Source organism: Sporothrix schenckii, assembly GCF_000961545.1.
Source record: "Sporothrix schenckii 1099-18 chromosome Unknown Cont47, whole genome shotgun sequence".
Classification (NCBI taxonomy): domain Eukaryota; kingdom Fungi; phylum Ascomycota; class Sordariomycetes; order Ophiostomatales; family Ophiostomataceae; genus Sporothrix; species Sporothrix schenckii.
The window spans coordinates 680,218-706,513 of NW_015971148.1; the positions used below are offsets into that span (position 1 = coordinate 680,218).

A 26,296-nucleotide genomic window follows, 5' to 3' on the forward strand; every position below is an offset into this window, starting at 1 on the left:
GCCGGGCGGTATCCTCAAATCAAATGAGAAAAATTTGTTGCAATTAATACGCTATACCTATTGTTTACAGCTCAACATTCAGCCCTAATCTGTCCTGTCCCTCCACGCGGTTGTTGCCTTTGCGCACCGTCTCTGTCAGTGCCTGCTGCACGGCAACAGTCGACGACGCGCCCAGAACACGGCCGTCCGCGTCCAGTGCCTCGGCCTTGACGGCGACGATGCGCACGTCCTTGGCCCGGTCGATGCGCGTCGACGTCTCGAACCCGCGGCGTGGCACCACCTTGGCTTTCCACACGGTGCCTGTCGCGTCGTCCGTCGTCGGCTGCTCGCCCCACGAGAAGCGCCACGCGCGCGTGACGGTGTCGCCGTTCCAGCTCACAAACAGGCGCACCGCGCCGCCCGCATCCACGGCGCCCGACGCCTCCGCCGCCGGCTGCTCGGCGTAGACGGCCGGCGTCTCGGCGGAATGGCCCGTCCAGTTGAAGCGGAAGGCGCGGTAGTTTTGCAGCCTGTCCCGGAGAAAGCCGCGGCCCAGCCAGGCGTGGAAGACGGGCGTGCCGGCGGCGTCGTACTCGGTGACCTGCCCCTCGGAACCCCAGTTGACGAGGTCGCCGCCGCCGGGCAGGGACTGCAGGGAGCCCTGGGATTTGGTGAGGATGGGCGGGTCGCCGCGGGCGCGGGCGGGGACGGCGACGGCGGGCGGCTCGAGGGCGCGGTCGAGGGTGGCGGTGTGGGCGGCGTGGTCGAGGCGGATGTACTTGCCGCGAGAATAGGGGTTGACGCGGATCTCGCGGCCGCGGCCGGCCGACTCGGAGCCGTAGACGGAGTTGTCAAAGAGGGACATGACGTCCGCCCCGCCGTCTTGTCCCTCCACAAAGTAGCGCGCGTGGTGCTGGAACCCGAAACGGACGCCATCGCCGAGGACAAAGTCGGAGTGGTTGCCGCCGAGGCGCCATATGACCGAACCGTCTGTGCCGTTGATCTTGAAGATGGTGGACGCGTGGCGGGCCGACACGAGGTAGTGGCCGTCGGCGCCCTTGGCGACGGAGTTGATGTGGAAATAGTCCCAGGCGGTGGCGCTGCTGCGGCCCACGCCGGCCAGGCCGCGCGGCAGGGAGAGGGCGGACTCTGCGAGTTGTTAGAGGGGCTGAGATGGGATGCGGGTGCCAATGTGGACTCACCGTCTGGCGACACGTGGTCGAGACTGCTCCATTCAAAGACGACGTCGCCCGTGGCAATGTCGAGTTCTGTGGTTCGGTTAGTAGATGCACTCCAGCGTACCTATGACGTGTTGCCCGTCCATGACCTACCCTGGAACCGCGCGTCGACAATCCACGTCTGCGCGTCGTCGCCGCCGTACGCCGCCAGGTTCCGCTGTACCGGCTCGTAGACCTGCAGCAGCGCCGTCGTCTCGTCCACAATCTCAAACTCGTGCTTGTCCGACACGCGGTGGCCGCCCGCCCGCAGCACGCGCACGACGCTGTAGTGGTCGTCCAGCAGCGTGTGGTGGCCGTGGCCGTGGCCGTGGTTGCCGTTGTGCAGCCCCTCAAACGAGAACAGCACGTCCTGGCCCTGGTACCGCGCCACTTGCAAGTTGCACGTCCAGCCGGCAAAGTAGCCAAAGCCGGACCAGACGAGGTCGCCGGCGCTGTCCAGAATGTAGGGCGCCACCTGGTTCGAGACGCGGTCGTCCGGCTCGCCGTACGTGGTAAAAGGCGACACAAACAGGTAGCCCGGCGCGCAGCGGCCGTTGCACGGAATGGTGATGTTGAGGTGCGGCGGCGAGAGGTCGGGCCGGGAGCGGTAGGTGGTGTCGGCAGAGGCTGGGGAGGCTACGGCCGCGGCCAGGGCCAGGGCCAGGAGGGCGGGTGTCGTTGGTGAGCGCCCCATGTTGGTGTCGCGTGGGTGTGAGGCGAGGAATGATGGTTGTGTTGTGCTTTGGTCCGTGGTGTGTTTGTTATAAAAAGAAATGACTTTGGAAGCTGAGATGGAATGCACCCTCTAACAACCACGTCGGACGTCGGAGTCTTGCGGGCACGATGCCAAGATCGTGCAATTGCGAAATCAATTGCAACGATATCACCATCAACCGTCGCGTGCAGACACGGCCTAGATGCAATCTCGCCCGAGTTATCAAGATGGCCTTGCTGGGCGGCTCCACTTGTGGGCCGCGTCCGTCTCGCCCGCGCCTGTGACAGGGCTTGCTTTCAGACAAGGTCCGCGCCATCTCGTTCCATCTCCTATCACATCCGCACTCGATACGCTGCGTGCTGTGTCGCCGCCAAAAAGAGTGGCATCCATGGCGCACGTCCAAGATGGTGCAATCGCGACGCTAGATTTGCCCATCAGGACCTGTGCCCGTTGCCAGGTTCTCTCGACGAGTATATGAAGACTCGTTCCGCCAAGGGGCCGATCGACAGATGAATGGACCAAGCGGGCCGCAGACTGTGACTGCATCTTTACTATTTCTCACCACGTCCACAGCTTGCAGCACAACATCACCAACATTGCCCACACCTCCCACATGGCCAAGTCGGACCTCCTCACGGCCTCTGTGCCCGTGTCCGACGAGGAAAAGTCGGCCCAGGCGCTTTCCAGCATGCCCGGCGCCGACAACGCCGCCGGCAACGCCAGCGACAGCGACGTCGGCCACACGCTGACGTGGACCGCGGCCGAGGAGCAGGCCCTGGTGCGCAAGGTCGACTGGATCGTGATGCCTATCCTGATGCTCGTCTTCTTTGGCCTGCAGCTCGACCGCGCCAACGCCGGCAACGCCCTGACGGACAACTTCCTCAAGGACGTCGGCATCACCCAGAACCAGTTCAACATCGGCACGCAGCTGCTCAACGCCGGCATCGTCGTGCTGGAGATCCCGTCCAACCTCGTGCTGTACCGCGTCGGCCCCAAGGCCTGGATCGGCGTCCAGATCTTCTTGTGGGGCTTCGTGGCCACCTTCCAGTCGTTCCAAAAGGGCCTCGGCGGCTACCTGTCGACGCGCCTGCTGCTGGGCCTCTGCGAGTCGGGCTTCATCCCGGGCAGCCTCTTTACCATCTCGCAGTGGTACCGCGCCCACGAGCTGAGCCGGCGCTATGCCTTTTTCTTCCTGGGCAACGGCCTGGCCACGGCCGCCGGCGGCCTCATTGCCTACGGCGTGCTGCACATGCGCGGCCTCGCTGGCCTGGCCGGCTGGCAGTGGCTGTTTATTGTACGTCCCCCTCCCGTGTGTCATAGTATCATACGACACCCCCTGACATTTGCTAACCCACCCAGCTCGAAGGCATCTTTACCGTCCTCACCGGCGTCGTCTTCGTCACCCTCTTCCCCGGCCTGCCGAGCCACCCCGTCTCCTTTGCCGGCGTGCGCTACTTTAGCGACCGCGAGCTGCTGATCCTGCGCCAGCGCAAGGCCCTGGACGACCCCACGGCCGGCCCGCTGCGGCGCCGCGTCGCGTGGCAGGACCTGCGCGTCACGCTGCTCAGCGGCAAGGTCTGGCTGCACGTGCTGCTGACGACCGTCGGCCTCGCGCCCTCCACGGCGCTGTGGTCCTACGCGCCCACCATCGTCGCCTCCTACGGCTTCAACCGCCTCGCCTCCAACGCCATGACCAGCGTCGGCCAGTGGGTGTCGGTGGCCCTCGTCGTCCTCGGCGGCTTCGTGGCCGACCGCTGGGGCCGCCGCGGCTGCTTCGTCCTCGTCGCCGTCGCCATCGAGTTCGTCTTCACCGTCGCCTACAAGTGCCTGCACGACGACGCCGCCCGTGCCACCAAGTTTGCCCTCCTCACTCTCGCCAGCGCCACCTGCAGCTGGTGGCACGCCGCCCACGGCTCCTGGCTCGCCATCAACGCCCGCTCCCCCGCCGAGCGCTCCATCCGCATGGCCCTCTTCATCATGGCCGCCAACTGCGCCGGCATCGTCGGCGGCCAGCTCTTCCGCTCCGACGACCTGCCCTACTACCACCGCGGCTGGACCATTGCCGTCGCCTTTATGGCCTTTTCCGTCGCCGTCACCCTGGCCCTGCTGGTCCTGTACGCCCTGGCCAACCGGCAGCTGAAGAAGGAGGTCGGTGGGGGCGATGGTGTAGCCGGCGTGGACGCCAGCCACGTTGACAAGGACGGCCAGCCCATCGCGTCTCCAGTTGTGAAGCTCTACAACTACTAGTGGGGTGTTGGCGTTGTGATGATTTTACTTTATTTTTACTTGCGTTACATACACTAGCCAATTGCAATTATGACATTCGTTTCTAGAAAGTAGTGGCATCCTTTCATTTCTCGTAAGTGCAATAAATGTAACAAGGCACTACGTAGACGGCTACAGCAGCGGGTCGTACACTGGAGCAAACACGTTGTTGAACCAGGACTCAAAGTCTTGGCTCGTGTCCAGGTCCATCGATGTGAGCAACGCGTTCATACCGTCGTGGTTTGCGCTGTGGCCCGCGTTGCCGCTGTTGCCCCTGTTGGACGCATTCGGTAGAAGCGGCCCCTGGTACAGAGACACGGCCGGTGGTGGCGACACGTCCATGGCCGGACCGCCGACGCCCCCACTCACACCGCCACCCATCGCCACGGGCGTGCTCCCGGCACTGCCCCCGCCGCCGCCGACACTGCTGTCCGGCTTGGGCGGCGCCCGCGCCAGGAACCGCGCCATGATCTCGTGCCGGCCCAGCATGTCGTTGATAATGGCCGCCTGGTGGTGCGCCGTCGACGCGTCGCCGCTGCGCGCCGTGCGCATCAGCCGCAGCACCAGGTCCTCCTCGGCCGCCAGCAGCGTGTCGATGAGCACGGCGCCGCGCTTGGCCATGGCGTCGCAGCGCCGGTGCCGCAGCCGGTCCGCGGCCCGCGCCAGCGTCTGCCGGTACGCGTGCGCCGTGTCGTCGGTGTGGTCGGTGCGGTGGAACAGCTCGAGGCCCAGCACGACGGCCGCCGTCACGCAAAACGCCGAGTGCGTCCAGATGGACAGCGTCTGCTCGGCCAGCGCCTGCTCGTGCTCGCGCAGAATGGTCGTGGCCGCGGCCACGCAGGTCGTGCGCGTGTGCCGGAACGCGGGCCCGCCCTGGAACGAGTCGTAGAGCACCGGCCGGTGGATCATGATGATCTTCTCGGCGGCCGAGATGGCGAGCGTGCGCCGGGCCAGCGCCAGCCAGGGCGTCTTCGTTGCGGCGGGGGCCGCGTCGTCCCGCAGCAGAAACTCGGGGATCTGCGCCACGTTGGCCCGCATCACGCGGTCGCACGCCAGGATGTGCTGGTACGCCTCGGCGGGCGGCTTGCGCGCGCCCATCGGCCCCAGCCCGTCCAGCAGCGGCGGGATCAGCGACGCCGTCCGGCCCAGCATGCGCACGTACGACGAGTTGGTGGGCTCGCGGGCCGGCCGCGCCACCATGTCCTCGTCGTTGCAGTTGTCCGGCAGCGGTGTGATGTACTGCGACGGGTGGATGACGTACGTGTCCGTGTACGGGATCTGGAAGTGGTCCTGGATCACCAGCTGCAGCCACACGCGCTTGCCCGTCTCGATCTCGACCCGCTCGTGCCACGCGTCCACCTCGGTGCCCTCGTCTGGCGGGTCGGCAACCGGGTCCGCAATCTTGTGCAGGCCCAGGCAGTGGGCGATGCGCACCGCGGCACCCACCAGAATCGCATTCAGGTCCGTGCGGTCGAGGTTGTGCGCGATCCGCGTCGAGATGACAATCGCCTGCACCGCGTACAGCGACAGGTTCTCCAGAAAGTTCTCGCCGTACAGGGTGTGCACCATGGCCTGGAACTGCCGGCCCACCAGCGCCTCGTCAAAGTCCCAGTCGCCCGTCACCTCGCGCCGGTACGGCTCGTTGTTGAGCAGCGTCCACAGCGACACGCTGCACACGGCAAAGTACAGCGCCAGCCACAGCGGGTGGTCCGCCGTGCCCGTGCGCCAAAACTGCTCGCACTGCGCCACAAACGTCGGCCCGTGGAACGCGTTGTGGTGCCACCGCAGGTGGTCCATGTGGAACGCCACCACCTGACGCGCAACGCGCGGCGGCAGCAGCACCGACGGCTCCGTCGGGTCGCTGTCGCTGGCGTCCGCCCGCAGCGTCATGGCCTGCCGGCCGACCCACGCGGCGTCGCAGTTGATCGATGCCAGCTCCGAATACCGCCGGTTCTGGTAGCAGCGGCAGCGGCGGTGCGGGAAGCATGCCTGGCTGTGCCGGCCCCAGGCCAGAAACTCGAAGCCGGTCAGGATGGACGCATGGTTGTCGTCGAGCTGGTGCGTGGTCGGCATGCGCTGGTGCTGGTGCTGCTGCTGGTGTTGGTACTGCACGGTTCGTGGCTGCACGCTGACGACCGGCGTCGACGCCGATGTGGCCATGCTTGTCGGACTGGCCACAGTCGCCGTTCCGCCGTAGCTGCTGCGCATTTCGTCTTCATCCGTCGGTGCCGGGCTGTGCATCGCAGGGTCCACGCCCATGGCGGCGCCGTTCATGTCGTTGGCATCTGGCTGGGGTGGCCCATCGTCGGACGCGGCCGACTTGCCGTGCTCCAGGAAGTGGACGCGTCGGTCAATGTCGGCGACGGCATCGTGGCAGCTGGGCCCCAGCGCGACCAGACGGGCCCGGAGTGCCCGCAGGAACCGCAGCTCGTCCCGGTGCAGCGACAGCGACTTGCTGATCCGCACCACCTCGCGGGTGCATGTTTTGGACAGCCGAACGCATCGGCCACACGGCGTCTCCTTGTCACACCGGACCTTGCGTTGCGAGCATTCTACCAAGTCAGTTGGCTGTCAGCCTCGCCCGTCGTCTGAACGACACAACATGAAAAAAGAACACAAAACGAATCAAACAATCCGTGGGCCTACCTCTGCATGCTGTTGGCGGCCGTTGAGACACTCGCAAAGACCGCGGCGGCGGCGACAGCGGCACAAACTGGGCTTGGCTGGCCATGATCGTGTATGGACAGGAGCACAACCGCAGTTATACGCACACATCTCGGCCAAACGGTGTCGGTGTGTCGTCGACAGCGTTCCGCGCGCCAGCACTTGACACCCACAACGAGAACGCAGCTGATAAGGGACCATGGCGCTTTCGACAAATGGCGTTACGTGAGTTAGCTCTTGCGTGATAACACAAAAGCGGGGCGGTTTGGTGAGAGTCACGTGTAGATCCACTTTTCAGCATGTAAGTGCGCTGGCGGACGGTGCGGATAGCGGAAGCACGCGACGTCTCGGATTGGTCAACTCATTGCAACGAGTGACAAAACGGAAAGAGCTGTGTGTCAAAGATGATCTTCATCCACACTCTTCTTGCATCTCACAAAGTTGAGTTGCATCACGGTCAAACTCATCGTCGCCCGTCTGATCATCTTCATCCACACTCGCCCATGTTCATCACCATGTCTTAGACTGTACTCACAGCATCCCGAACCCCGCACTCTCACCTCTCAGGCCGAGCCAAACTCTTTCCATCATCAGCATTCCCGCCAACACTGGTTGCCATCAAAGCCCATCTCCATCACAATCGTGGTCATTTGCTAAACTAGAGCAATTGACCGACATGCCTCAACACTCGCGGCTTTCCTGCTGGACATGCCGTCTACGCAAGAAAAAGTGCGACCGCACACTCCCCCTCTGCAGCAACTGCCGCGACCTGGGCATTTCCTGTCGCAATGGTGACGAGACACGGCCGCGCTGGATGGAAGGTGGAAAAGCACAGGAACAGTACTACCTAGTCATCCGAGCACAAATCAAAGAACACCAGGTCCGAGAGAGATCGCTTGCCGTACAACGCCGCAGGGTCCAAAATCGCCCACAACGCGGTGACGAGAGATCCGAGCTGCTTATGAATATAGATGGTCGGGGCGTGCCGGCTGTGAAGGAAACGGAACAAGCAGGAGCAAACGCAAACAATTCGTCGTCGATCCAAGCACCATTGTCCTCGCACACAGTCGAGCCTCCATCCTCGCCTGTTTCTGCGTCGGCGGCCTTTGCGCCGCCCGGGCAATCGTACATTTCCGCCGACTTCACCGTCATGTACCTCGACTACGTGTTTCCCTTTTTGTTCCCGCACTACCGCCCAACCATCTTTGAAGGCGGCCGAGCATGGGTCCTGGCGACGCTGCAGACGCAAAAGCCGCTGTACCACACGGCCATGAGCCTGGCTTCCTACTTTCTGGCCCTGATAACACAAACCCCGTCAAAATCGACGCCGCAGTCGCCGTCGGAAACATCTCAGACGGCCCAGTCCCACACAACCCTCCAATCCTTCTGCGGTAGGTTCATCTGGGACATTCTTGGCCAGCACATGGAAGAAGCCAGCCGCGCCGTGCGGGCCGTCATCGACAGCATTCCCCACGCGCCGGCGGACACGGCGCTGGTCCCGCGCACGCGGCTGCTGGTGAACATTGTGCAGCTGCAAGTGTTTGAAACGGCCATGGGGACCGGCGCCGGGACGGGGACAGGAACACGCGCCATTCACCTGCGTGCCGCCACAGACGTGTTTGACGGCATTGTCCGGCAGTACGACTCCCTCGACCACGTCCTGGCGTCGCTCGACAGCTCGTTTTCGGAGGCACGGCAGGGCACCGGCTGGCGCATCTGGAACATTGACCAAGCGGCCTTCCGTTTCGCGGCCAGTGTGCTTCTGTACATGGACATTGTGGAGAGCACGACGCGGCAAGGGATGCCGCACCTGCGAACATGGTACCCGCGACTCATTGCGCAAGCAGACGGAACTACAAAAGACACCAGGCGACTCCGCATGGAAGACGTGGTCGGATGCCAGGGCTGGATGCTGATTCTCATCAGCGAGATTGCCGTGCTTGCCAATTGGGCATACCAGGGCTCCGAGGTGAACCGTGGCGACCCGGGCCGGCTGACAGAGCTCCATGCGCGGAGTCAAAGCCTTTCGTGGCGCATCCACGATGGCCTACAGCATTTGACGCGAGACACGGAATCCGCAACATCTCCGCTCAGTGCAAGTACATGTGCGAGTGCAGCGTCTCCGCCTCCATTCTTGCAAGCCTACTACCGGCCCGACAGCGGCGCCCAACTTGAGGAACAGGCCCAAGTCACACGCATCTGGGCCTATGCCGGCCTGTTGTATTTGGATACAGTCACGAGACAATGTGCCTGCGACAACTGCGCCAGCAAGTCTCATAAAGAGAACGCCACAACCGTCCTTGCGCTGTTGCAACAACTGTCGTCGCCGGCTGTGCTACGGGGCCTCAATTGGCCCATCTTTGTCACGGGCATCATGGCGACTGTCGAGCAACGAGCCGCAATCCGCAACATTGTGGCTACTGCCGGCTCTCTACAGAAATTCGGCGGCCTGGCGTCGACGCTGCACCACTTGGAGGAATTGTGGAAGCGGCCGCCTCAGCAGCACAACGAACCACCACGCACATTTCGAGAATCAGTGGCCTTGCTAGCCGACAGTCCTGTTTTCATGTAATGACAAGTGACAAACTATTGAATTAAAGAAATCTACATGCTCTTTATCGAGCCTCATGCCACCCGACTGCACACCCTAGTGGCCCTTCCACTTGCCCACAATCTCGGCCGCCGAGGACGTCTTGACCTCGGGAAACTGGACGTTGAGCGTCTTCTCGACCGGCACATCGAACCGCCCCTCCAGCACCCACCGCCCAAACATGGCCATCATGCCCTGAACCATCGGCTTGGGCACCATCTTGTAAAAGGCGACGTGCAGCGGCAGCTCGGTGATTTCGTTCTTGGCCAGCGACGCGGGCGAATCGTACGACACCGCAAACTTGGCGCCGCGCGCCGCCTCGGCCAGCGCCAGCAGCTCGTTCAGGGTGAGGCGGTCGCCGTACAGATACGTCGTGGGCGCCCAGGTGTCGAGCGACAGCAGCCGGGCGACAAACGCGGCGACGTCGAAGGTGTACGTGACGGCGATGGTGTCGTCGCCTGTGCCGGGGATGCCCGCGACCTTGTTCTTGACGTCAATGGCAAAGCCCAGGGGCGGCAGGTAGGACTTGACGTGGGGGAGGCCGTAAAAGTCGAGAAAGTAGCCGTTGACGACGGTCGTGTACTGGAGCGACGTCTTGGCGAGGGCCTCGATGGCGGCGTGGCGGAAGGGATACAGAAAGGAACTATTTGTCAGTCAGTACACAAGTGGCAGCAGGCAGACACGACATGGGCGCCCCCGAAGGCAACATACTCTGTGGAATGCTCCATGCCCCAGTCGCTGGCAATAAAGCGCGCGACGGTGCCCGACTGGACAGCCGCCTCGATTAGGGACAGCTGCGCGGCGCTGCTGGTGGCGTCCATCACGCTGATGGCGCTGATGACTGTGCCAATGTTGTTGTCGGCCAGCGTCTTGGTCGTGGCCGCGACGTCCGAGTAGTCGACCGCCAACGACAACTCTTTGCGGGCCGCGTCCTCGGGCGTCTTGCGGCCCAGAGCAAAAACGGTGGTCTCGGGCAGCGAAGCGCGCAGGACCTCCACAAGGGTGCGGCCCACGTTGCCGTGACCGCCGGCGACAGCAATGTTGGACATGGTGAAAGTAAGGATGATGAAGACGGCTGTGGTAGAGGCTGTGAAAGTTGTAGATAGGGTGTCAATTGTTAAGAGGCAGATGGATGATGTTGATCTCCCAGATGTTATCTGCACGTCGGGGAGCTGCTGTCTATTTATATTGGTGTTCCATCTACAGCCACAGCTACGAAAGATATGCTACCCCTTCTCGTCATCCTGTCGGGCGTTATAATCTCCGTCTGCAAACCTGATTGTCAATTGAAAGCCTTCTACGCCCGTCTACAATCAAACCGTCGCTCCGTCGGCCAAGTTTTGCAGGCGACAGGCAACGGGCGTCGTTTCGTCGTCGAAACAAATGGCGCTAAAGACCGCGCGGTGCTCAAACATGGTTTGGACTAACGACCGCGCGCTGCCCTGACAAGGTTTAGTGGCCAGCAGGACTCCAGATCCTGACGAATCGAGACCCACATGTCGGCGGAGAATCGCAGACCCGTCCTCGCGGCGACGTCCACGACTTCTACTAAGGACGACACATTTCCATTTGCCATTATCAATATCCAAGAGAATTAGTAATGAAAGTGTCCGAGGACTGAACTGGTACTGGAGCTTACGCTTCTCTTGTCCGAAGGGACGGTTGTTATCGAGATGACAATGGGTGGAAGACAGAGGTCACGTTCAGCTGCGGAAGAATATCTTGTACCTTGATCCTCCGCGGATTTAGGACTCGATGTCTTGATAAAATTATTATGCTTTTATTGAATACATGCAGCAGGATATCAACTGATTGTTAGAATATTCTCCTGTGTATTTGGACGTTTGTTTCATGAAAAATCCGAAGCAACTTTACGTCGGTAATTATAATAACGATACGTGACGGACTAGCGATCACAGTGCAAAATCCGAGTTAATTGCCCCATCATCTTTTATTCTCTAGAGTCCACCAAAAGCAGCAGAGATTTGCGTAAATTCACATATAAAATTATCTCGTGCTGCCAACTCATACTAGTAAACCCACAAACTCGCAAACACTTTTCCAACCTCGATAATCATGTTTGTAAAAACCACTATGTTGTTCACATCCTGCAATCAGTTAGCAATCTCAGCTGTCTTTGAGAATGTAGGAGGGACGACAATACCTTTCAACAGGGGTGAGGCCGAGCAGACGCATGCCGTTCTCCAAGACCTGCCGCGCACTCTCGTAGACGACGGCACGAGCAACCATGCTCTCGCGCGTGTCGGCACCGACGACCTGCAAGACGTCGTAAGCCGACGACAGCTGGTGGGCCAGGCGGAACAGGTAGGTCAAGATGGTCGAGGGCTCGAGGTTGCGCAACGCCGTGGACGTGACGTCGGGGTACTGGGCCATGAGACGGACGAGGTCGGCGCCGTGGGGCGTGTCGAGGTCGGGGCCCAGGGCGGCCAGGACCGCGGGGCCGCGCTCGCGGACCGCGCTGTGCAGGTCGGCCCTCGCGAGGCCGGCCTTGCGCAGGAGGGAGCAGAGGCGGGCGTGGCAGTACTGCAAATACGGGCCCGTGTCGCCCTCAAAGGACGTCATGCGCTTGATGTCAAAGGGGTAGTTGTTGATGCGCTTGCCGGTCATGTCCTGCACCATGACGGCGGCGATGCCGACCGTGTCGGCGACGGCGGCCGGGTCGTCGACCTGCGCGTACTTGGTCGCGTTGCGACGCATGACGTCGTGCATGGCGTCGGCCGTCTGGTCCAGGATGTCGCTCAGCAGCTTGACGTTGCCCAGGCGCGACGACATGCCCATGACCTTGCCAAAGTTGACGTGCTGCACGCGCGCCGCCAGATCGGCCCGGCCGATGAGCTCGAGCACCTTGAAGATGCGCTGAAAGTACAGATCCTGCTCCGAGGAGACGACGTAGATCATCTTGTCGAAGCTGTACTTTGTCTCGCGCTCGAGGACGGCACCGACGTCCCGGAGCAGATACGTCGTGGTGCCTGTCCGGCCGCGGACCACCGCGACGCCCAGGGCCTTGGCACCATGCTTCTTGAAGTCGATCAGCCACGACCCGTTCTCTTCCTCGTAGACGCCCTTTTCCTTGAGCAGCGTCTCCACGGCCTGGAGCGACTCCGGCTGCACCTGCGACTCGCCCGCGTACTCGTCAAAAGCTATGTTGAGGCGCGCGTACGTGGCGACATAGCGGTCGATGCTGATGTCGCGAAACCGCCTCCACAGCGCCAATGCCTCGTCGTCGCCGTCTTCCATGCGGCGGAAAAAGTCGTTACGCTCCGCAAACAGGCCCTGGGACTCAATCTCCGCCGTGTCGCGTCCTTCATCGCGCGCCTTTTTGCTCGCTTCTTGTTCGGGCTCAAAGTCCTTGTTGATCCGCGCATAGACTTCCAGCAGGTGCCGCAGCGGCGCGCGGGCCAGTTCCGCCTCGGAACCGTACCGTTTCCAGCCCACCGCCAGCAGGCCAAACTGCTTGCCCCAGTCGCCGAGGTAGTTGATCTTGACCACGTCCCACCCCATGGATGCGTACAGGTTCGCAATAAAGGCCCCGATGATGGTGCTGCGCAGATGCCCGGCGTGGAACTCCTTGGCAATGTTGGGCGACGAGAACTCGACGAGGACGCGCTTCGGTTTGGCGGCACCCTCTGTGTGGTCGTGCCCGTACAGGGCGCTGCGCTCAAACAGGTAGGGAAGCAGGTACTGCGCAAGCGGACGCGGGCGCAGGTAGATGGGGAGGTGAATGCCCGTCGGCACCGGCCTGGCAAAGAGCGGATGGGTGTCCGGAAAACGGGCCGCCACATCGGCACAGAGCTCGTCGATTTTGCCTTTTAAGCGCAGTCGCGGCACGGGCACCACCAAGTCGCCCTTGGCCAACGCCGTCGTGGACTGCACGGCATCGTAGGCCACGGCCGGGGCGCACCCCGTTAGTTGGGCAAGAATCTTGGCGACGTGCACGCGATACAAGTCCACCGGCCGACTGCGAAGATGTACGTCGGGGAGGTCGGCAAAGTCTTGCGGCGCGGGCTCTACGCCGTCAATGGCGGGCAGAACGTCTGCCAGGCCATTGCCTGTTTTCGACATTGGCGATGTTTTTTCGTGGACGATACAATTGTCAGGTAATTTAGCGTCAATTTTGGGAAAGCAAGGAATTGTTATGACACACTGTTGGCGTCGACGTTTTCATGGTATGTCTCCTGCGAGAGGATGCCGTGTGAGTCATGTCGCATTGCGGAAGAAACGCGGCGATTAATGACGGAGCTTCAGCATGCCTGGGCGGTAAAAGTGGAGTCATGAGGCTCTGTCCGACATGAGTTGGCGGAGAATTGCGATGTTGGATTCCATCACGTGGGAACGGATTGTTTATGAGATGTACAGACGGACTGCAATTTCTTCACGAGTCATGGGCGAGTGCTTTGTAGTGGCTAATAATGTGCAGCTTTTTAACGACGGCTGAGTCCAGATTCTGGACGCTATCACAGTGATTGACGTATGTCGACGCAGGGACTATGGAGGGCAGCGGTAGTTATTTCTTCGTCTTCTTCTTCTATTTTTTTTTTTTTGCTTTGTCTTTGCTTTTTCTTTGCTTTTATTTTCCAGATCTTTGTTTCATATTTCTCTTCCGACGCAGGCCAGGTATTTCCCTTACATGTATTTAATACAACAGAACGGCCATTAATCAATCTATTTTGCAAGTATTGTGCTTTGCCCCAGTGGCATCCCAATGTAACCAAACGCCGTGCCCAAAGAACATTCATGTTGAGTATCATACACACCTCACCCTCACCCTACCAATCCTTCTCTACGAGCCACTGGTCCCACAGCGACAGCCCGGCCCCGTCGACCAGGTCGCAGTCCCGGTGGCCCCATTTGCGCCGGTACACCTCCCGGCCCGCCTCGGTCAGGACGTCGATGCCTTCGGCGATGCCCTGGGCCGGATAGTAAAACTTCTCGCCCTGGCCGCCCGTCTGGCCGGCCTGCCACGTGTTGCGCTCGCGGTCGCCGTGCTTGTACTGGAACATGCGGTCGGAGACGTCGCGGAGCTTGCGCCACTGGTCGAGGCGGGTGTCGGCGGGGGGCGCGGGCGCAGCAGCCTCATCGTCGCGCCCGTGAATCTTCTTTTCCTCCGCCGTCTGCGGCCGCGGGTTGGGGTCGACAAAGTCGGGGTCCGGCAGCCCGTCGACGCGGTACAGCACGGCCAGGTCGGCGAGCACGGTGTTGACGTCGGTGACGATGCCGGCGCGTCGGTCCTCAATGGTCCAGTTGGCCATGCCCAGGCGCGCGTGCATGTCGCAGTCCGTCATGTAGTAGGGAATCAGCGTGTCCCAGCCGCCGACGGCCTCGTAGGCCGCCGGGTTGACCAGCGCCAGGTGGTCGTAGGCGAAAAACCGCAGGCCCCAGTGCGGGTCGTCGAGCAGCGTGCCCTGCAGCGCCTGGCAGCACAGCTCGTACACCGTCTTGTACCCGGAGCCGGCCTTGCCATTCACACCCTTGTCGCTGTACGGCGGCGTCACGCCGTCCAGCCCCTCCTCATACGACAGCGTCAGCACATCCATGTGCGACCAAAAGTAGTACGTCCACCCGCGCGCGTACGTCAGCGACAGGTAAAAGTTTTGCAGCTGCGCAAACGTCAGCAACACCGGCGTCTGCACGACGTTGACGCCCAGCCGGCGCAGCGTCGTGTGGTTGAGGTAGAACGGGTGCTGCAGCGTCAGCTGGCCGCGCGTGTTGGCCTGCTGCACGCCCGTGTTCTCCACCACGTAGATTTGCTCGGCGGGCCACCCGGCCGTGATGTACGACACCACCGCCTGCAGCAGCATCGGCCACGACCGCGTGAAGCCAATGAGCAGGGGCGGCGGCGTCGCGAGGCCGTACTCGGTGTGCAGATTCGGCCGCGGGCGGTTCCACTCAGGGATCGGCGGCGGCAGCGTCGACGCGTCCGAGTTGGCTAGCAGCGGGAAGGGTTCGCGCACCGGCGGCGGGACGTATCCGTTGTTGTCGGAGGGCAGCGGCTTGTACTTGGGGTGCGGTCGTGGCTTTTCTTTTTCTTCCTTTCCTTGTCCCTGTCCGCTGCGCATGGGCGGCAGCGGCAGCTTTTCCTTGACGGTGTCGAGGGCCGTTACGCCCATCTCGGTGCGCGAGAAGAGTGCGAGGAGCACGACAAAGGAGAAGATGCTGATGACGGCGAACCGCCGTCGTGGTGACAGTCCGATCAACATGATGCAGTCGATGTAAGGCGGTGGTGGTGACGAAGACGGTGATCTATGATGGTGACGACAGTGGCCCCGACTTGGACAGACGGGCATACGAAGACGAAATTCCGAGGCTTCAAAAGGGATGGGAAAGCAAAGGAAATAGTTTAAATCAGTCGTTTCCAAAAGGAAAAGAAAAAAAGCATTCCTTACCCAACCCTTCATCTCCCACCCTTGCTCTCCCAAACAAAAACATCCCCTTTCCATTGCCACTTGTCACCTCTTACATTGTGCTGACGACTGTCCACCGACTTATGCCTATGTCTGACTACGCAGTGCTACGGAGATGACGTACGGTAAAGAATCTGAGGAGATCGACACGCTAGACTCACCACCGCCCGGGATCCAGTGCGCGCCCCTTGCAAAGACGAAGCAACATAAATCACAAAGACAGACTCGACGCCCGGGCGCTACTGAAGTCAAAGAAGCGGGTTCGGCGGGCCACTAGCCTCTCGCCCTAGCAGAAATCTTAAAAACTAACGATTGTCTCTGCCAAGGTAGTCGTGGTAGCCAAACGCCAGAGAACACGCTGTCGAGCCGTCATCGATGCCGTGTTTTGTGGAGCACCACTCTGGATTACAAGAATTCAGGGAGAACAATGGCCGACCGAGGGACAGCAAGGACAGGGAGACAGGGAGCAGGAGGAAAGTCTCCGTCCCTGTACCACGGACAGGTCGCGTTGGTCTTTTCACTTTTTCTACTTTTCTCTGCCCTTATTTTATTTTTATTTTATGGTTGTTTCAATTGGCTTTCCTCCCTCCACGCAACAGATGTGTACCAACGGTCAGAGCAAATGCATGACGAAGGCGACAAAACTAAGCCAAAGTTGCTATTCCCACTGCCGCAAAGACACAAAGAAGCACCAAACAATAGGTGACAGCCGTCAACTTTATCGAATTTACGAAATACACGCTAGACCGTCTGCTTTGCTGTAGGACACAAAACTATATTTTGTCTCCCACAACGTCCAATGTCCTTCTTGCGCGGCAAATGATAAGCAAACCGTGCCTTGAATTATCCCTTGTTCGAAATGCAGAGTTGTCAGCACATGTCAGATCAACCAAGGTCGACAGCCGAGCTGTCAGACCAACCATGCGAGTTTGTATTCCGATCTCCTCAGCTCACGGAGTGGTCGTCTTGGCTCCCCCACTGTGGGTTGCCGTTATGCGTCGTCATTGTGCCGATGTCCCGGCGCTTTGCGTTTTGCGTTTTGGCTTCCCCCTGCAATGCACCACCAGTCGGGCGTACTTCGTACTGTGGCTCCAAGATGGGGCATGAATACGAGATTTAAATTTCATTTTTTACGCACTCTCCGTGTCGAATATTAAGCATATTCATTGGCGTGGTGTCGCGCTTTTTTTCTTTTTTTGTGCTGTTTTGGAAAAAAAAAAAGGCACTTTTATCGATTCTGAGTCGCGTGAGTAGCATGTAGTGAGTCGCATGTAGTATTGCTCGGTAGGCACAACAAAAAAACATTTTCCGTTTGTGTTTTCCCCGGGCCTGACCGTCGCTTGGCATTGCTTGACTTCTTGGCCAAGGCCACCCCTGCCCACAAAGTGAAACGACATACCAGCCAGTGATATGCGGCTCCGGGTCAGAAACTATTCTTTGCGATCCTTCCGTATGCAATTACGACACTCGTTATTTTCCGTGGTTTGTAACCAGCGCACCTTTGGGGGCGCTTTCCCCACGTGGAGACAAGCGGGTTCGACAATTGCTAGTGTGAATCCTTCCAGGCACACATTTAACAGACTTGTGCTTGCGTCGTATCTATTTTTGTCCCGGACAAATTGACGCACAGCCAACTCAAAGTGGCTTGAACAGGACGACTGTTCGTTGTCGATTCTTCCTATGTGGAAGACCGTAAGCCAAACAACGACACAAACACAGCACCAGGCGCAGTGCAGATAAGTCGCGACGGTACAAATAAGAATCCATTACAGTAATCAGGTTTCTGGGCAAGATTCTGACGTTTGGAGATTTGTTTCGCATATATTCAGATATACAAACATCAGTATCCGTGAAACCACGAACCATGGAAAAGAGAGTAAAACGATGGCAAACATCTGCCAATACCAGTTCCGCGAGTTTGTATTCACGTGGCATGATAGCGATGGAGAGAATTGTCGCCGTTCAGCCTTTTATGGTCCAACGTAAAGGTCATGGGACCATTATCACTCATCACCACTGTTATAACAAACTATCACTCATATTTATGTCACGCCCGAGTTCTCACTGTTTTACTCAGTGGCACAATATAAGCAATACTCACAAATCGCGGAAGACGGAATGGAGACGTCGACTTCACTGTGTCTCTCCGTCCTGCCCAGGGAGCGGATGGCGCGGATCACAAAACACCGCCGGTACTTTTTGCTACAACTTGACTGGGTGCTGGGCAGGGCAGAGGCGCTCGCCGGTCTGCACCCGGCTCGCGCTCCGGGGGAGGATTACCGGCCGGTCCACGGGCCCTTGGCAAGGGACTACCACCACGTCACCACCTTGACTGGAAAGCTGCGGCGGCTGCAGGCCCGACTCCGCGAGCTGCACAAGGACTTGTATGTCGTGGACGACAGACTATACTTGAGTCACGACTCACGTGTATTCCGGAAACTGAGCAACAACGTCGAGCACGGCGACGGCGGCCTGGACCCGATCAGCCGGGCCTCGTGAACCCGGACAGCCGGTGGCACCCGGGTTGCGAGCTGGCCAGATACACCGGAGGAGAGCTACCTCAACGATGTCGATCTGGACCGTTATGAGCTGACCTTGGAGACGCCCTCGGACGGCAATTCGAATTCGCTGGTCCGTGCTGACTGGGAAGTGACAATGACCCGCCTAGGAACCTCATGTAGAACTACGCATATGAGGATGGATAGTTGGGATATAGGCGGCGTTGTTTTGATTCCTTTTCTTTTCACTTACTTTTATTTCCATGCTCGTTGCCTCGACGAGATACCTGAAGATTATTAAGACTATTAAAGAACAAAATGAATATAATTCCGCTTGTCATTCCTTATTTTGTTCGTGTCAGTTAGAAGGCATACCTTACTGGCACATCCAGTGCTAGCTACGATAATAACAAGACATATATTTTTCACCGAGAGGTACTTCATGCAGTAAAGTAGTCTATATTTCAATCAAGTATATAAATATTGGTCACAAGGAGCGCCTTAATTGACGACTAACGAGCCACACAACGCCACACCCGCCGAGGAGGTTGTCAAATCGCTAAGTAGTTTCCTACGGGTCCTAGCGACTTATAATGAATATAGTGACAAATGTTGACAGGACTTCTTCACGACTTTCGTTGACCGCAGACAGTCAGAAAGATGCAGTGACTCGGCGGCAGCGGCTACCGCCACCTGACGGACTTACTGGAATGCGTGCAGCGCAACATAGACGATATCAAGTATAAAAAGGGCGACCAATATGGCATCCGAAACTAGTAAGGTGCGTAGGAAGGATGTACGGAAAGCGAATCATCGGTCGCAGCCTCTGTGTGGAAAAAGGGAAACAAGTGCTCGGATGGTGGTCGAGGCCTTTTCAGCCATCTCTTCACGTCGTGTTGGACTCGGACGATCCATCCCACATGGCTCCGACGCCAAGAAGGCTCTCCGCAGCTAACTGCCGATGCTCTTTGTTTCGCTCGGAAAACGCCGCCAGTTCGTTCCCTACAAGCCGCTGGAGAGGGTTGTTGAGGGAAAATTGTTCCCCCTGGACAAGCCAAGCCCACAGACTCGGAGACACTAGGAAAGCTCGAAAGGTGCGTTTGGCGACAACCACGAGCCAGCCAACTAGCGTCCAAATGATCGGTTTGCAGGATTCCAGAGGATGGACTTGGCGACATTGTAACGACAATGCTACGGCGGGACGATTTGTTTGCCCCTCATGAACTCCGCACACGGCTTGCTATTTCATAGTCCGTCTCTTTCCAGCTGCAGACGTCTCGCAACGTTTGATATGCAGCAAACATCGACACATTGCCAGCAGCCAACATGGCCATTGAGAACGTCGTCCCTGCGAGCAGTGGTGGTGCCACCACTACCACTGTTCCTCTCCTCATCAACGGAAAGGAGATTGTCACGCCGACTGTGTTTCCCGTCGTGTCTCCCGACGTCGGCACGGGCTCGATCTGGCAGGCCTCGTCGGCCTCGCGCGAGGATGCCGTGGCCGCTGTCAACGCCGCCCGCGACGCCTTTCCGGCGTGGTCTCTCACCAAGCCCGCCGTTCGACGAACCATTCTCCTCCGGGCCGCCGATCTCCTCGAGGCACACGCGGCCGAGTACCAGGCGTGCATGGTGCAGGAAACGGGCTCGGGCGTTGGGTTCGCCGAGTTCAACCTGATGACGTCGCGCGAGATCATCCGCGACTGTGCCGGACGCATCAGCGGCGCCCTGAGCGGCACGGCGCCCATCTGCGACGACGCCGACACGCAGGCCCTGGTGGTCAAGGAGCCGTATGGCGTCGTTCTGGGTATTGCGCCTTGGTGCGGCTCTCCACGCCCAGCGTCCTTGTGTAACACTGCAACACACAAAAATTTGAGTAAACTGCATGCTGACGGTCTAGGAACGCCCCATACATTCTCGGCATCCGGTCGGTCGTCTACGCGCTGGCGGCAGGCAACACCTGCGTGCTCAAAGGCAGCGAAGTGTCCCCGCGCTGCTTCTGGGCCATCGGCGCGCTCTTCCGCGAGGCAGGCCTGCCCGACGGCTGCCTGAATGTGCTGTACCACCGCCCGGCTGACGCAGCGGATGTCACGCGCAGCCTCATCGAGCATCCGGCCGTGCGAAAGATCAACTTTACGGGCAGCACGGCGGTTGGCCGCATCATTTCGGAACTGGCCGGACGGCATCTCAAGCCGGCCCTCATGGAGCTCGGCGGCAAGAACAACGCCATTGTCTGTGAGGACGCCAACGTGGCCTATGCTGCGCAGCAGTGCTGCTTGGGCGCCTTTTTGCATGTAGGTCAGACGGTACCATACTGACGGTGCAGCGCAACAGAGAGCCTAACGCAGCTGTTCTAGGCCGGTCAAATTTGCATGTCCACGGAACGGATCCTCGTCCACAAGAATGTTGTCGACGCATTCAAGGTGGAGCTGAAAAAGGCCATCGCCGCCATTTTCAGCGAGGCGGCGCCGGCCCAGCCGCTTGCGCTGCCTGGTGGCTACGACAAGGTCGCCGGCCTCGTCCAGGACGCCGTGGCGAAAGGCGCCGGTGTGTTTCACGGGCAAGCGCCGGCCGCTGCGTCGTCGTCCACCCCATCCCGCACCATCCACCCCATTGTCCTCGACGGCGTCACGGACCAAATGGACATTTACCAGACCGAGAGCTTTGGCCCCTCCGTGTCGCTGATTTCCGTCGCTGATGACGACGAGGCCGTCCGCATTGCCAACGACACCGACTACGGCCTCAGCGGCGCCGTCTTTACCGAGGACCTCGCCAAGGGCCTGTCCATTGCCCGCCGGATCGAGACGGGGGCGGTGCACATCAACAGCATGAGCGTACACGACGAGGCCGGCCTTCCGCACGGCGGCGTGAAGAACAGCGGCTTTGGCCGGTTCAATGCAGATGCCGGCCTCAACGAGTTTCTCAAGACCAAGACGATTACGTTCCGTCCGAGCAAGTAGATGACGCAGTTCCAAGCGCGATGCCGTGCCCGGATGGAGGGAGGTGGGAATGTAATTCTTCTTTCAAAAAAGAGCAACAGAGCTTACGTCCGAATAACGATCCGCTTGTTGTTTCGTTGGTGCTTTGCCTTTCCCAATCGAGCCGTCCCACGCCACGTCGTGGTACTGTCCGTCTCAGGAGCATTTCCCGTCCGTTGCTGCTGCGTTCAGTTTCCGTTTAGCAGTCGTACCGCTCGGTGGGTGTTGCCAACGATGTAAAATTCTGTACTGGTCGTTCAATCTCAGTCTGCTTCTATTTATTCACTGTCAACACATATCGTGGGCCTAATTAATATCAGGCTGTTCCCCCCTCACAGATACCTCGATCGTTCATTCCCAATGACCAACGTCAACAATTAAGGTGGCCCAACTCGGCAGTCTTGCTGGTCTGGTACAGCACAATGACACAGAGAGAACTGGGAATGACAGCCGCCGCTGCTGTTATGATTGTCGTATGACGGAGGACAGCGACGAGAGGCGAAGCGCCCGTCCCTGTGGGAAGGATAGCTGCAAGGACAGAAATGGCAACGACAATGGGCACGAAGTAACAGTGGGGATTTTTGTATCTGGAGATGTAGCTTGCGTGATTTTGGAGATGAAACCAGAATAGTGAAGCAGTGGCATGTGTCGAAATAGAAACGACGTGAGAATGTAGCGTGATGTTTGCGGTCTCAATTTTCAGGTGAAGAAGCCTGCGAGAAAGTGAGGTAAAGCGCCTGTATTTGTAACCTGTAGGCCATCCACCTAAAAGGTTACAGTGGGTCTTACTGGCTACGTTACTGCACCAGTTCCCCCTGACGCCCCGATAGCACATGCTAAATTTCGCGTCCCGTCGAATACCCGCAACCAAACAAGGCTGAAACCCCCGGCTCCATTTCAACCTCAACCTCAGCTTCGTCCACAATGCAAGCCAACAGCCAACAGTCTACAGCCCACTACAGCCCACGGCCACATGACAGGAATCTGATATCCGACTTTCCGGAAAGAAAGATGGATTGGGATAGCGTCGCTTTCAACGCCAGCGCCTTTGTCGCGGGTTTGTTTCTCCTTGAATTCGGCGCGGATCGCTTCATTGACCACACGGCGATTGTCGGGCGCCGACTCCGCGTCTCGCAGACCTTGGTCGCCTTGCTCACCGCTGGCGCAGAATGGGAAGAGGTGTGTTTGCATCGGCTACAATATGGAATGGTAATGAGGACGCTAATTTGCTCTGCAGCTGGCCGTTGTTTTGGCCGCGATCCTCCAACGCCGCTCGTCTCTGGCCGTCGGCAATGTCGTCGGTTCCTCCATCTCAAACATTCTCGGCGCCTTCTCCCTGGGGCTCCTCGTCCATCCGGGCCACTGGACCTTTGATCGCAGCGCAAAGGTGTATGCTGCATTGCTCTTTGTCGTCACCACGCTCGCAGCTGTCGTGGCCCTCACAAACAGCCTCGGTCGGATCGCGGGTGCCGTCTTCATCGCCGTGTTTGCCTTGTATCTGGCATCTGTGGGTTACGGCATTTACAGGGGCGTGTTAGACACACCTGAAGATGTCGACTCAGACAGTGACTCGGATAGCGATGACGACAGCACGCGGGGCAACGGCCACGAGGCAGAGGTGCCACGCGATGCGGTCGCTGACGAACAGTCGCCGCTGATCGCCAACGGACCGGGTGGAGAACAGCCGCCACACCGCCCCAAACATGGCATCGTCTACCACATCGTTCAACTCCTCCTCGGCTTCGTCGCACTGTCGCTCGCGGGCTACATCCTGTCGCACAGTGCCGCCTCCATTGGGGACGCCTTTGACCTCTCTGGCACCGTCCTGGGTGTCACCATCTTGGCCTTTGCGACGACGCTGCCGGAGAAGTTCGTTGCCGTGATCGGCGGCGCGCGCGGCCATGGCGGCATCGTTGTTGCCAACACGGCGGGAAGCAACATCTTCCTCCTGACGCTGTGCCTGGGCATCACGTTTGTGGCCGGCGATCCAGAGGAGCTCGCAAGCTCTGTCGTCCCGTTTGAGCTCCTCGTGATGTGGGTGTCCGCGGCACTGTTTCTCCCGATTGTGTTCTTCGGGTCGAGGCAGTGGGTGGGCGCCGTGCTGCTCGTCATGTACATTGTATTCATTGTGCTCGAGTTTACTGTATTTAGAAGATAGCCAGGGAGGTTGTCAAAAAAAAGAAAGAAAACGAAAAGACAATCATGGTATTCTGAGAACGATTCACTGCAAAGAACATTCATTGTGTCAAACAAAGGCAATGTCTAGTGTCTGCAGAGTATGCTGCATTCGTTACTTGTACAGGTACCTCCTCGGCTGCTGTGCCGCTATGCGTGGACTTCTCCTCGGAGGTGGGTTTGCTGGTGGATCTGCCGGACGGCGTTGTGTCTTCTTCGGTGACGTTGATGGTGGTTTCCTGGAGCGGCGGCGCCGGTTTGGTACTGCTGGCGACGGCTCCAGCGGCGGCTGCATTTTGCTACGTTTGGCGGGTTGTATGATGTGTCTTGGTTTGTCGTCATCTTTGTTGCCATTGCCATAGTTATTGTTGTCGCCGTTGATTGTCGTCCGCTTGCGTTTTGGAGCTTTCGACGCGGGTGATTGTGTTTGGGTGGCGTCTCCGTCGACGTCTGCTGCATGGCCCCGCCGTCTATGTTCTGAAGGTGCGTCGACAGAAGGCGACGGTGATGGGGACGGTGTACGCTGCTCTGCTGGCATGCTCCATATTTCTCTCGGCGACTTGCCATTGACCCACGCTGCAATTTGCCGTGTCTTTTGCTGCTCTTTCTGTTCTTCGCTTCTCAGGCCGTATTCAAGTTGCTCTTCAAGGACACGGTCGAGTAGCTCGATTCGCAGCAGCTCACCTTCCGTGAAGTTGTGTGTTGTTAACCGACCTGCGGTGATTTCGTCTTCCTTGTTGCGCAGCTCTGCGCGTTTTTCCTCCCAAAACGCAACGTCACTGAAGTCAGGCAGTGGCCTGAAGCGGGTGTCAAATCGCAACCGGCTATCGCTGTCGATCAGGACATTGTCCTTGTCCTGGTCGTCGCCATCCTCGTCTTCGTCGTAGCGCTCCCGGAAGCGTGTGTCGTATTCTGGAAGATAAAGATCCTCGTTATGCAGCACCCATTTTCCGGGAAGACCATAGTACCACAGACGTTCAAACGCATCGAGAACCAATTGTTTTGCCAATCCAAGCCTTGGTGATACCTGCTGCTCTTCCTCCGTCTCGATGACCGCCGGTGGTGGTGCCTCTAGTCGCTCCGTGAGGTACTTGGCAAACGCGTGCCCCTCATCGCCCTCCATCGCCTCCAAGACGCGCAGCTCGTCTGGGTTGAACTGGGGCTCTATATCGCCTTTCTCGGCCCGACGAAGCGTTTCACGTAAGTTCTTAGACTTTTCTTCCCAAAATTGGGAGTCGTCAAAGTCCGGTGTCGGCCCGTCTCCTGCCCATGTAAGCTCAAAGTTCGCGAAGAGCGCTTCGCCCACAATCCTCCGGTCCCCTACGAAGTGCTCGTCGCGCACAACGATGCATTTCTCAGCGGCTCGTGTTTGTGGCCGGGTGTCGATGACAGGGTGGTAAAATTCCTCGCTGTGCAAGATCCACTGCCCAGGGCGCCCGAGTTTAGCGAGGCCAAACAAGGCGACGAAGATCGTTGTCTTATTGTCAGCCATTCTCCGTCTCCTGGTATTCATTTGCGTGCGAAAGTAATGGCGAGGCTGTGCCTCCAGCGATTCAATGACCTGCAGTTCCTCTGGCGTAAAGCGAGGCTGTACAAGTCTGGCCTTGGCCTGCTTCAGCTTCTCGTCGAGGCTTTTGTTGTAGTCGTCCCAAAACGTAACGTCAAGGAAGTCGGGCGCCGGCCTTTTTCCTGCCCAAACCAGGTCCCTCCGATTAATAGGGGCCCCATAGTATGTAAGACCACGAATGCGTACTTCTTCGTCCGGATTTCGTGTTTGCGGTCGCGTGTCCAGGTCCGTTACATAGATATCCTCGTTGTGCAGAATCCACTGACCAGGACGCCCGAGTCTTGCAAGTTCGGCCATAGTATGGCCGGTGCTCGATATCGCCCATGACAATCTATCGTAATACCGCTGTCGAGATGGCGGGCATCGCTTGCGTTGGGGACCTGCAGTCTTCTCCTTATCAACCGGTCCCGGCACTGCCGGAGCGCCACTACTAACCATACGGGATACTGAACGTCAATCGGTTGGAAGGATATGTCGGGCATATGATAGCGGGTACGGACGCCGAGGACAGAGAAAGGAAGGCGTATGTCGTAGCAAAAGGTCAAGCGACGGGTTTTGGGGTATGGTCGAGAAAAGGGGGAACATAGGTCTGGTCGTGGCTTTGTTAGAGGGAGAAAGATGCGCTGCCTTCGGTGAATCGTTTTCTTTTCTTTCTTTTGACTCGGGTCGCGCTGGAAAATGGGCGTTTAAAGTTGCGACAGGTGGTATTTTTAGGTCATCCCAGCCCCTGGCTTGAACAGAAAAGGCTGGGGACTTCCCGTGCTTAGGCGCCAAAGGGCCAGGCCCGTTGGTGATTTACCCCTCTTTCAGTCAGGGCACCAAACTGATGAATGGGCTAGTGGGTCTGCAGCACACGGCCCGCTCCCTAGCCGCCGAGATAATGCTGTTCACACGCAAGCGCCTGGACGTCGTACAATCACCGCATCACAGCCTCACCCATCAACATGTGTCGTGTTTGTGTGTGTGGATCTCTCAGACTGCTTTATCTACAGCGAGCCGTGCAAGCCAACCAATGTCGGCAAAAGCGAATATCCTGTAACAGGTGCTCTCGGTTTTTCTTTGACTGGATGCCCAAAATAGTGAGGCTGGAAACGCCCAGATGCTTCAATGACAAACACTCCCTCTCCCAGAGTACATTTTCGTATGGCCCGAGAACTTAGCATAAGAGGCCTGCCTGACGCTTTATGCTGTTGATTTGAGATGATTTCATGTATGTTTCTTTCGCCACT

The 26,296-nt window shown here is 58.8% G+C and overlaps 11 protein-coding genes across 11 annotated transcripts; 5 read left to right on the forward strand and 6 right to left on the reverse strand.

Moving 5' to 3' along the window:
* Positions 1 to 64: 64 nt before the first annotated feature.
* On the reverse strand, positions 65 to 1,890 carry SPSK_03215 (uncharacterized protein; the record flags this gene model as incomplete). The annotated part of the gene is made up of 3 exons (XM_016730056.1): positions 65 to 1,128; positions 1,182 to 1,247; positions 1,311 to 1,890. The coding sequence occupies 3 exons, from the start codon at positions 1,888 to 1,890 to the stop codon at positions 65 to 67; spliced, it is 1,710 nt and encodes a 569-aa protein (XP_016584807.1).
* A 634-nt stretch (positions 1,891 to 2,524) lies between these two features.
* SPSK_03270 (MFS transporter) lies at positions 2,525 to 4,158 on the forward strand (the record flags this gene model as incomplete). Its single annotated transcript, XM_016730110.1, has 2 exons — positions 2,525 to 3,205; positions 3,271 to 4,158. 2 exons carry the CDS (start codon positions 2,525 to 2,527, stop codon positions 4,156 to 4,158), a joined length of 1,569 nt encoding a protein of 522 aa, XP_016584808.1.
* Positions 4,159 to 4,516: 358 nt separating this feature from the next.
* Positions 4,517 to 6,768, forward strand: SPSK_03119 (uncharacterized protein; the record flags this gene model as incomplete). The annotated part of the gene is made up of 2 exons (XM_016729960.1): positions 4,517 to 4,720; positions 4,744 to 6,768. The coding sequence occupies 2 exons, from the start codon at positions 4,517 to 4,519 to the stop codon at positions 6,766 to 6,768; spliced, it is 2,229 nt and encodes a 742-aa protein (XP_016584809.1).
* A 748-nt stretch (positions 6,769 to 7,516) lies between these two features.
* On the forward strand, positions 7,517 to 9,412 carry SPSK_03197 (uncharacterized protein; the record flags this gene model as incomplete). Its single annotated transcript, XM_016730038.1, has 1 exon — positions 7,517 to 9,412. The coding sequence occupies one exon, from the start codon at positions 7,517 to 7,519 to the stop codon at positions 9,410 to 9,412; it is 1,896 nt and encodes a 631-aa protein (XP_016584810.1).
* Positions 9,413 to 9,487: 75 nt separating this feature from the next.
* SPSK_03377 (nmrA-like family protein) lies at positions 9,488 to 10,845 on the reverse strand (the record flags this gene model as incomplete). Its single annotated transcript, XM_016730215.1, has 4 exons — positions 9,488 to 10,073; positions 10,142 to 10,609; positions 10,661 to 10,674; positions 10,750 to 10,845. 4 exons carry the CDS (start codon positions 10,843 to 10,845, stop codon positions 9,488 to 9,490), a joined length of 1,164 nt encoding a protein of 387 aa, XP_016584811.1.
* Positions 10,846 to 11,557: 712 nt separating this feature from the next.
* Positions 11,558 to 13,513, reverse strand: SPSK_03178 (arginyl-tRNA synthetase; the record flags this gene model as incomplete). Its single annotated transcript, XM_016730019.1, has 1 exon — positions 11,558 to 13,513. One exon carries the CDS (start codon positions 13,511 to 13,513, stop codon positions 11,558 to 11,560), a length of 1,956 nt encoding a protein of 651 aa, XP_016584812.1.
* A 704-nt stretch (positions 13,514 to 14,217) lies between these two features.
* Positions 14,218 to 15,648, reverse strand: SPSK_03343 (uncharacterized protein; the record flags this gene model as incomplete). Its single annotated transcript, XM_016730181.1, has 1 exon — positions 14,218 to 15,648. The coding sequence occupies one exon, from the start codon at positions 15,646 to 15,648 to the stop codon at positions 14,218 to 14,220; it is 1,431 nt and encodes a 476-aa protein (XP_016584813.1).
* A 2,322-nt stretch (positions 15,649 to 17,970) lies between these two features.
* SPSK_03728 (uncharacterized protein) lies at positions 17,971 to 18,351 on the forward strand (the record flags this gene model as incomplete). Its single annotated transcript, XM_016730562.1, has 1 exon — positions 17,971 to 18,351. One exon carries the CDS (start codon positions 17,971 to 17,973, stop codon positions 18,349 to 18,351), a length of 381 nt encoding a protein of 126 aa, XP_016584814.1.
* A 1,325-nt stretch (positions 18,352 to 19,676) lies between these two features.
* SPSK_03273 (vanillin dehydrogenase) lies at positions 19,677 to 21,307 on the forward strand (the record flags this gene model as incomplete). Its single annotated transcript, XM_016730113.1, has 3 exons — positions 19,677 to 20,167; positions 20,248 to 20,641; positions 20,705 to 21,307. 3 exons carry the CDS (start codon positions 19,677 to 19,679, stop codon positions 21,305 to 21,307), a joined length of 1,488 nt encoding a protein of 495 aa, XP_016584815.1.
* A 1,239-nt stretch (positions 21,308 to 22,546) lies between these two features.
* SPSK_03797 (uncharacterized protein) lies at positions 22,547 to 22,804 on the reverse strand (the record flags this gene model as incomplete). Its single annotated transcript, XM_016730631.1, has 1 exon — positions 22,547 to 22,804. One exon carries the CDS (start codon positions 22,802 to 22,804, stop codon positions 22,547 to 22,549), a length of 258 nt encoding a protein of 85 aa, XP_016584816.1.
* A 79-nt stretch (positions 22,805 to 22,883) lies between these two features.
* Positions 22,884 to 25,364, reverse strand: SPSK_03077 (uncharacterized protein; the record flags this gene model as incomplete). Its single annotated transcript, XM_016729920.1, has 2 exons — positions 22,884 to 23,466; positions 23,632 to 25,364. The coding sequence occupies 2 exons, from the start codon at positions 25,362 to 25,364 to the stop codon at positions 22,884 to 22,886; spliced, it is 2,316 nt and encodes a 771-aa protein (XP_016584817.1).
* Between the last annotated feature and the right edge of the window lie 932 nt (positions 25,365 to 26,296).